Consider the following 9133-nt stretch of genomic DNA (forward strand, 5'->3'; position numbering starts at 1 on the left):
AGTAGGGTAAGCTAGAGTACAACAGATTTCATCCATCAAATCAGATATAGTTTCACAAAATCATACACCCAAATCAACCAAGCATGTTATGACTCTTCAAGCAATACACTACGACGCGACTCGACTCATTCGGATACGTATAACCTAGTCAGATTCAGCGGATGGTTGCACTTGTGGTGGATACCTCTGCTCACCCCCGAGCTATGTGTTACAAGTGTTACGATGAAACAATTTCCCTCACCACAAGGTTAGCCCTTAATGAATTTCAGGCTTCCTGCTACTCTCACCACATGAGTCAATCCGCTCTAGGTGAGACTAACTGACTCCTTAGAGTGTTAGGATGCGACCTTACCTTGAATCCTTACCTAGCTATACAGATGGGGCACCACCATGGGCTCCCACTAACAGGGGCCATGGAATTACGTCCTGAACACTGAAGCGCGGCCCTGAAAGTCTCACCTAGAGACTCCAAGGAATTACGCACTAACACAAACCAAACATAATCACACAGCCAAATAATATTCACCATCCATGTATACGTTAATCATACCAACCTATAAAGCCAACGCCTTTCATGTTCCAGGTCCAACCCATTTTAACTCATCATAAACCATCCATACATAAAGGATTTCCAACTCATCTCGTTATCATGCCTCTTTAACATCAACCATTTCATTAAAAACTCATGCTAAACTCATATCAACCCATTATTCACAATTCATGACTTGCACCACTCATTCATACTCATGCATCTCAAACTTTCAGCACAATACTTAAAACCAAGCAAGCATTATCCATACAAAGCCAAGAAAGCAATCACACCTCGCACTGCCTCGCCCAGCACCTCGTTCATGCTGAAGGATCTCGCTCAAGCGAGAGACTCTCGCTCAGGTGAGCCCCCTTCACCTAGGTGAGGGCTCGAAAAAGGGGAACAGTAGCTCACGCAGGATCTCGCTTAGGCGAGACCCCTCTCACCTGGGCGAGATGCTCGCTCGCTCAGAAACAAAGTGGGTCGCCTGAGCGACCGCTCGCGTGAAACATCTTGGGCGAGCCTCTGTTAATCTCGCCTAGGCGAGATAGGCTCGCTTGGGCGAGAAAACCAGAGCTCACCTTTGTTCTCTCGTGCATTTAAACATAACAGATCACAAATGGCACAAAACTATCATACTCCACTTCACATAACACACCAAACATATCCAAACAGCAAAACAGGTGCACAAACAACATTACTCAAAAGAAAAGGGCGAACCCTAGCTTCCCCTACCTGGAAAAGGGGTAGCGAAAACCTCAACGGCACTACAGCGAGCAGTGCAGCTCTAGGAATGAACTGGAGAGCTGAAAACAAAAGAGAAAACGGAACCAAGGGGTAGATTAGTACGAAACCCTAACTGGAAAAAGTCAAGGAAGATCCATGGAAACCATATGAGCTAGAAAGAGATACTTACGCGGAGTAGGAGCTGGATTTGAGTTAGCTCGAAGGGGACTTAGGGCAAACCCTAGCAGAGCGTTCTGTGAGGGAAAGGAAAGGTGGCGGCTGCTGATTCTTCTACAAGCGTGAAAAGTGTGGGTTAAGGCAAACTAGAAATGGTTTTATCCTTTGGGCCAGCCTTTAGGCCCAACAGTTGTAAGACAACCCTTAAAATGCCAGGACAGAATAATTGGGCCTTACATTCTCCACAACAAGAAAATTTTCGACCTCGAAAATAAAGACTCACCAGGTAAACAGATGTAGATGTGATTTTCTCATGTCCTCCTCTAACTCCCAAGTCGAGTCACCCGTCCTCCAATCCCAGATGACTTTAACAAGATTGACGGCCTTTCCTCGGCGTTCCTTAACCTTGCTATCCTCTAAAGCGATGGGTGGCACTTCCACTGTGAGGTCTTCCCTAATCTGTATATCTTCAGCTTCTAGTACATGAGACAAGTCGAAAACATATTTGCTCAGTTGTGATACATGAAATACTGGGTGAAGGTTCGCCAACTGAGGGGGCAAAGTTATCTCGTAAGCCACTGGCCTAATCCTACTCGTGATCGGATATGGACCAAGTAACTTAGGAGAGAGCTTCCTCGAGCGGAGAGCCCTTCCCACACCAGTGGTTCGGGTCACCCTCAAGAATACATGATCGCTCGCCGCAAACTCCAAGGGTCTCCTTTTGCGGTCTGCATAAGCCTTCTACCTACTCTGAGAGGCTTGGATCCTATTTCTCACCATCCTGACTTTCTCCGTAGTTTGTTCCAACAACTCTGGCCCGACAAGCACTGCTTCCCCATCCTGATACCAACATAGGGGAGTCCTACACTTCCTACCATAAAGGGCCTCATACGGCGTCATGCCAATGCTTGCATGAAAGCTGTTGTTGTAGGTAAACTCGATCAAGGGCAAAACCTCATCCCAAACCCCCAAGTGATCCAATATACACGTCCGCAACAAGTCCTCAAGTGACTGGATGGTCCTCTCTGATTGGCCATCAGTTTGGGGATGGTAGGCTGAGCTCATAGTCAACTTGGTCCCCAAAGCCTCCTGTAAGGTTTGCCAGAACCAGGATGTAAACCGTGGGTCTCTGTCAGAAACTATGCTCGAAGGCACTCCATGCAACCTTACGATCTCCTTAATGTACAATTGGGCTAACTTGGCCATGGACATCCTCAAGTTCATCGCCAAGGAGTGGGCACTCTTGGTCAGCCGATCCACTATCACCCAGATGGTGTCATGTCCTCTAAAAGTCCATGGCAAATGGGTCACAAAGTCCATAGAGATGCTGTCCCATTTCCACACTGGTATCTCCAAAGGCTATAGAATCCCACCAGGCCTCTGGTGTTCCACCTTCGCCTTCTGACAGGTCAGACAGGATGATACAAATAGGGCCACATCTTTCTTCATCCCTTGCCACTAGAAGGTCTTCTTGAGGTCTTGATACATCTTAGTCATGCTAGGATGCAAACTAAGACGACTTTTGTGCCCTTCCTCAAGGATCAACTTCCTCACCTCAGCATCATCAAGCACACAGATTCTACCTTGAAATCTCAGTATACCATCATTACCCAAGGCAAAGTCTCTAGTCCCATCCGACCCAAGTTGTTCTCTGACTCTGTTTAAACTAGTATCCAACAACTACCTTTCTTTGACTAAGTCCAAAAAGTCACTAGATATAGTAAGGGTACTACACCTAATGGACTCGGTAAGGTGTGCAGTATGCACTGTCTTCCTACTCAAGGCATCTGCCACTACATTCGCCTTCCCTGGGTGATATAGGAGCTCGAAGTCGTAGTCCTTCAGGAATTCCATCCATCTTCTTTGTCTCATGTTCAACTCCTTCTGGTCAAACAAATACTTGAGGCTCTTATGATCGCTGAACACACGAAACTAAGCACCATAAAGGTAATGCCTCCAAATTTTCAAGGCGAACACTGTGGCTGCTAATTCTAGGTCATGAGTGGGATAGTTCCTCTCATGAACCTTAAGTTGACTTGAACCATAGGCCACCACCTTCTTTTCCTACATTAACACACAACCAAGCCCTATATGGGACGCATCACAATAGACCTCAAAAGGCTTCCCTATGTCAGGGATCACTAGTATCGGTGCACTGGTCAATCTCCTCTTCAGTTCCTGGAAACTTTCATCACATTTATCTGTCCAGGTGAAGGGTTGGTCCTTCCGAGTAAGTAGTGTCAGAGGTGCCACTATCTTGGAGAATCCCTCTATGAATCTCCTATAGTAACCCGCCAACCCCACAAAACTCCTAATCTTCGTGGCAGACTTAGGGCTCTCCCACTGTACCACTGCTTCGACCTTGGCTGGGTCCACTACAATCCCTAAGCGAATATCACATGGCCTAAAATAGAAAGTATTATGAACGAGTTTCATCATTTTAAAATAGAAAGTATTATGAATGAGTTTCATAATTTATAGAGTTCTCTGACTTCTCTCTAGGATTTCTAACACTTCGTTCGTCTATTTTAGTATTGAAGACCGCTATGGTGATCCTCTTGACGAGCTATTCTCTTCTATCTTGTCTGTTTTCTCAATTGTATAAAGCATCATGTGAGTTGGAAGGTGTAGTTGATGTCTTAAAAGTCTAAGGTTATTCTATCAAGTTGAGGGAAACTAGTCTTGATTTGTGTTGTGATTTTGTCAATTTGATAATTGCATTTTGTTGTTATAAAGGTTTGGAGATGAAATTGTCTTTTTTGCTAAATCTGGTTTAGTGTGAATTGATGAGATGATCTTGTATGATTTGGTTGATAGTTGCATGTTACAATAATTGTGCTTGTTTGGATTGATCTTGTGATAATTAAAAGAATTTGAATCTGAGTAATTGTGTCATTTGTTACAAGCTTTGATGTTTTAAAATTGTTTTGAACCAAAGCACTAAGAGAGGGCCACCAAATTGATCAATTGAACATATCCAACTTCCCTCATATCGTAGATTGCATTTTTTTATATCTGATAAAGTGTTGAGTGGAAGCAGATTGACACTAAGCGCCAGCTTTGTGCTGCAAGTTTGAGAGCACTTTTCATTCAGACGTTGAGCACCAGACTATACCGTTGAGTTCCAACTTTTGCGATTGCTATGGTGTTGAGTGGCATCAACGTACCGTTGAGCGCCATTTTTTGCAAGCAGATTGGCGGTGAGAGCCAAAAATGTCACTAAATGCCACTTTTTACGATAGGTTTGGTGTTGAGCACAAGGTTGAGTGTCAGTTTTCTTGGTTGACACTTTTTTTATTTTTAGCTTTTTTTGGAAGTTCTATGATGGATATAAATCATGTTTATGGCTTTAATTTTCAATGAATTGAAGTGAAAGTGTTGTTGTGAGCATGTATGATGGTGGAGTTTAAGGAATTCCATGGAGAAATCCTTATTGTTGTAACTTTAGTATATGCATTGATGAATGGATTTAGTAAGCGAATATCTTAATCCTTTAATAACCATTCACACTCAAATAGAATAAAATGTGTTATTTGGAAAAGAGTTGCAGCCGGTTATAGTCTATGGGCTTGTTTGTTTTTTATGGTAGGGTGAAAATCAGTGACCATGGCTTTGTCGAGTAATATAGGCCATGACTCTGTAGAGTAGTAGAGGTCACCACAAGTGAACATGTCTAGTGAAACCAACATCAATTGCATATATCTAGATAATTGAGTTTAGAGTTATCTGTCTTGTTTGTATATTAATTCATTGTACTTATTCATGCTTGAATTGTATCTATAACATGACTTATTTGGTATTAGATAACTCTTGTGTACACTAGCTTACCTTTTGTGTGTTTTTTGTTTGTTTGTCATTTTTCCAATGATCCACCTACCAATCTGAGCAGGTCAGGAAGTAGGTGGTGATGTGTCTTTGGAGAACATTGTGATACTACAGAATAGTTCTATAGCTTGTAATGGTTTCCTTGTATAGGAGTTAGTTTTTGAAAGACTCATTTTCTCAATAGTTTTTTTTGTATATATTCTACTATTGTGATTATTATTTTGGGATAATTATATTAATACTATATATATTCTAGCATCTGCTTTGTTTTATCGATCTTATAATATCTTATTTAGTAGTTTTATGTTATTAAATAAGATGTTACATTTTTTCAAAAATATTTGAAATAAGTTTTTGAAACATATTAATTAATTATCACTTAACAAAATCAATTATATTTATCCAAAAACACGTTAAAAAGTTGAAAAATACTCTAATTACATATATTTTTTGTAATATTTTTCATTAAGACACTTTTTTTGAATTTGTTCTCTTTACTCTTTAATTTCGATCTTTTGACATTCATATTTTATGTGATATCATTTTAAACTTTTATTAATTCTACGTTAAATCATGGAAGATTTATAATATGAATTTTTTTGAAGATTATTCTCATTTTGTAATATGAATTTGAAAGTAGACTAACACTTAAATGAACTAAGTTAATTTGGACCATTCTAAAAATAACTATATGTAATAACTTTTTTCTTCCTTATGTTTTTACATATTTCTTGAATATGCTTTTGTTTACTAGAAACTCGATTTTATAATTGTAACGTCCCATTTAATTTATATAGTATAACAACGTAGTCCTGAGGTTCTTAACATCACCCCCACAAAACTAGGCACACCACGATGCCAACAAAAACAGGATAACGGTTTAACTAAAAGTTTACAAATCCAAGAACAACGAATACAGGGGCCATAGCCCTAAAGAAAAGCCCAAAGGAACACACAACAACAAAAGTAGGGTAAGCTAGAGCATAAAATCATTTTATCAATGAAGTCAGATACATATTCACAGTCCATCATACATACGTCACGCAAACATGTTACGACCTTCCAAACAATACATTACGACTCGACTCGACTCATCTGGATACATATAACTTGGTCGGATTCAGCGGATGCTTGCACTTGTGGTGGATACCGCTGCTCGCCTCTGAGCTGCTCACCCCCGAGCTAAGTGTTTCAAATGTTTCAATGAATCGATTTCCCTCATCACAAGGTTAGCCCTTAATGAATTTCAGGCCTCCTGCTACACTCACCACAAAGGTTAGTCCGCTTTAGGTGAGACTAACTGACCCCTTAGAGTGTCAGGATGCAATCCTTACCTTGAATCCTTACCTAGTTATACAGATGAGGCAGCACCATGGACACCCACTAACAAGGGCCATGGAATTACGTCCTGACCACTGAAGCGCGACCCTGAAAGTCTCACCTAGAGACCCCAAGGAATTATGCACTGACATAGATCAACCATATTCACATAGCCAAATAATATTTACCACGCATAGATATACATCACTCGTTCCAACCTTTGAGGTTAACGCCTTTCATGATCCAAGCCCAACTCATTCCAACACATCATAATCCATCCATGTACATAAGGTCCAACTTATCATGTTATTATGCCACTTTAATAATACCCATCTCATTTAATTCACATGCTAACTTTTATACCAAACCCATCATCTACAATTCATGAATCATGTTAAACTTACTTAATACTCTAGTATATACATATTTCTCATCATAACATTCATACTCAAACCAATATCAATCATCCAAGAACAATCAAGCGTCCAAACAACACCCTGTCTCGCCCAGCCTCTCGCTTAGGCTGAAGAGTCTCACTCAGGCGAGACGTGCTCGCTCAGGCGAGACGTGCTCGCTCAGGCGAGACGTGCTCGCTCAGGCGAGCCAGGTTCGCCTAGGCGAGGGCTCAAAAAGCATCAGGGAAACCACGCGGGATCCCGCTTAGGCGAGACCCCTCTCGCCTGGGCGAGATATTCGCTCGCTCAAAAATAATGAGTGGGTCGCCTGGGCGACCTCTCGCGATTTAGGGTTTGGGCGAGTCCCTGCTCGTCTCGCCTAGGCGAGACTGGCTCGCTTGGGCGAGATTAGCAGGTCTCGCCACTGTCTCCTTGCAACAGTCCCTCGTACCAGCTCAACAATAGGTTCAACAACAGATTCCCAACAGATTCCCAACAGATTCATGTATTCAAACCAGTATAGCATCATACCAACCATCCAACTTGAAATGACAACCAAATCACGAAGAAAACAGGACATATGAGTAAGGTTTTAGTTTCCCTACCTGGAAAAAGACTCGTACACGATCTTGACCTTAAATAGCGGAACGCAGTACTCGAGAGATGACTCCAAGAGGTAGGAAAAGGAAACTGGTTCGAACTTGCGTGCTCACGATGGTACCCAAACCCTAGCAGAGGTAGAAGGCTGTTGCGGCTCTAAGGCAAGGACAACAGTTTTCTGAAAATGGTGAGAAATGTTAGGTTTGGGGCAGACCTAGTGACCTTATCTGTTGGGCCGGCCTTAGGCCCACTTACAAGGGCAGCCTACTAACTTTAGGGCAGAAAAAGAATTAAAAGATTTTTTTATAGGCCTTACATTCCCTCCAACAACAAAAATTTTCGTCCTCGAAAATAGAGACTCACCAGGTAAACAGATGTGGATGTGATTTTCTCATGTCCTCCTCTAGCTCCCAAGTCGAGTCACTCGTCCTCCGATCCCAGATGACTTTAACAAGACTGACAGTCTTTCAACGACGTTCCTCAACCTTGCTATCCTCAAGAGCGATGGGTGGTACTTCCACCGTGAGGTCTTCCCTGATCTATATATCCTGAGTTTCTAAAATGTGGGCCGGGTCGAATACATACTTCCTCAGTTGTGAGACGTGGAACATTGGGTGAAGGTTTGCCAACTGCGGGGGCAAAGCTATCTCATAAGCCACTGGCCCAATCCTCTTCGTGATCTGATAGGGGCCAAGGAACTTGGGCAAAAGCTTCCTTGAGCGGAAAGCCCTTCCCACGCCCGTGGTTCGGGTCACCCTCAAGAATACATGGTCTCCCACTGCAAACTCTAAAGGCCTCCTCCTGCGGTCCGCATAGGCATTCTGCCTACTTTGGGAAGCCTGCATCCTATCCCTCACCATCCTCACCTTCTCGGTGGTATGCTCTAACAATTCTGGTCCAACCAACACCGCTTCTCCATCTTGATACCAACAGAGAGGAGTCCTACATCTCCTGCCATAAAGAGCCTCGTATGGCGCCATGCCAATGCTCGCATGAAAACTGTTGTTGTAGGTGAACTCTATCAAAGGCAACACCTCATCCCAAGCACCCAGATGATCCAATATGCATGTCCTCAACAAATCCTCTAGTGATTGGATCGTCCTCTCAGACTGGCCATCGATCTGAGGGTGATAAGCTAAACTCATGGTGAGCTTGCTACCCATCGCACCCTGTAGTGTCTGCCAAAACCGAGACGTGAACCGTGGGTCTCTGTCAGAAACTATGCTTGAAGGCACTCCATGAAGCCTCACTATCTCTTTAATGTTCAACTGGGCCAACTTGGCCATTGACGTCCTCAAGTTCATCGCCAAAAAGTGGGCACTCTTGGTCAATCGATCCACTATCACCCAGATGGTGTCATGTCCTCTAAAAGTCTGTGGCAGATGGGTCACAATGTCCATGGAGATGCTGTCCCATTTCCACACTGGTATTTCCAAGGGCTGTAGATTCCCACCGGGCCTCTGGTGCTCCACCTTCGCCTCTTGGCAAGTTAAACATGCTGATACGAACTGAGCAACATCCCTCTTCATTCCCTGCCACCAGAAAGTTTCCTTTAGATCTT

The 9133-nt window shown here is 42.9% G+C and overlaps 1 protein-coding gene across 1 annotated transcript; it reads right to left on the bottom strand.

Annotated features, from left to right (window-relative positions):
• Positions 1 to 3364: 3364 nt before the first annotated feature.
• On the bottom strand, positions 3365 to 8858 carry LOC114165426 (uncharacterized mitochondrial protein AtMg00860-like). The gene is made up of 3 exons (XM_028050054.1): positions 8773 to 8858; positions 3545 to 3836; positions 3365 to 3496 (listed from the first exon to the last, which is right to left on the bottom strand). The coding sequence occupies exons 1-3, from the start codon at positions 8856 to 8858 to the stop codon at positions 3365 to 3367; spliced, it is 510 nt and encodes a 169-aa protein (XP_027905855.1).
• Positions 8859 to 9133: the final 275 nt, after the last annotated feature.

This window comes from Vigna unguiculata, chromosome 10 (assembly GCF_004118075.2).
Source record: "Vigna unguiculata cultivar IT97K-499-35 chromosome 10, ASM411807v1, whole genome shotgun sequence".
NCBI lineage: Eukaryota > Viridiplantae > Streptophyta > Magnoliopsida > Fabales > Fabaceae > Vigna > Vigna unguiculata.

Bases quoted from the DNA above. Each gene is read 5' to 3' on its own strand.
- LOC114165426 (XM_028050054.1), bottom strand. From the start codon at position 8,858: ATGGCCAAGTTGGCCCAGTTGAACATTAAAGAGATAGTGAGGCTTCAT. The intron at 3,837-8,772 runs GTTCACGTCTCG...TTTCTATTTTAG, and splicing joins GTTTCTGACAGAGACCCACG to GCCATGTGATATTCGCTTAG. The intron at 3,497-3,544 runs GTCTATTGTGAT...GTGTTAATGTAG, and splicing joins ACATAGGGAAGCCTTTTGAG to GAAAAGAAGGTGGTGGCCTA.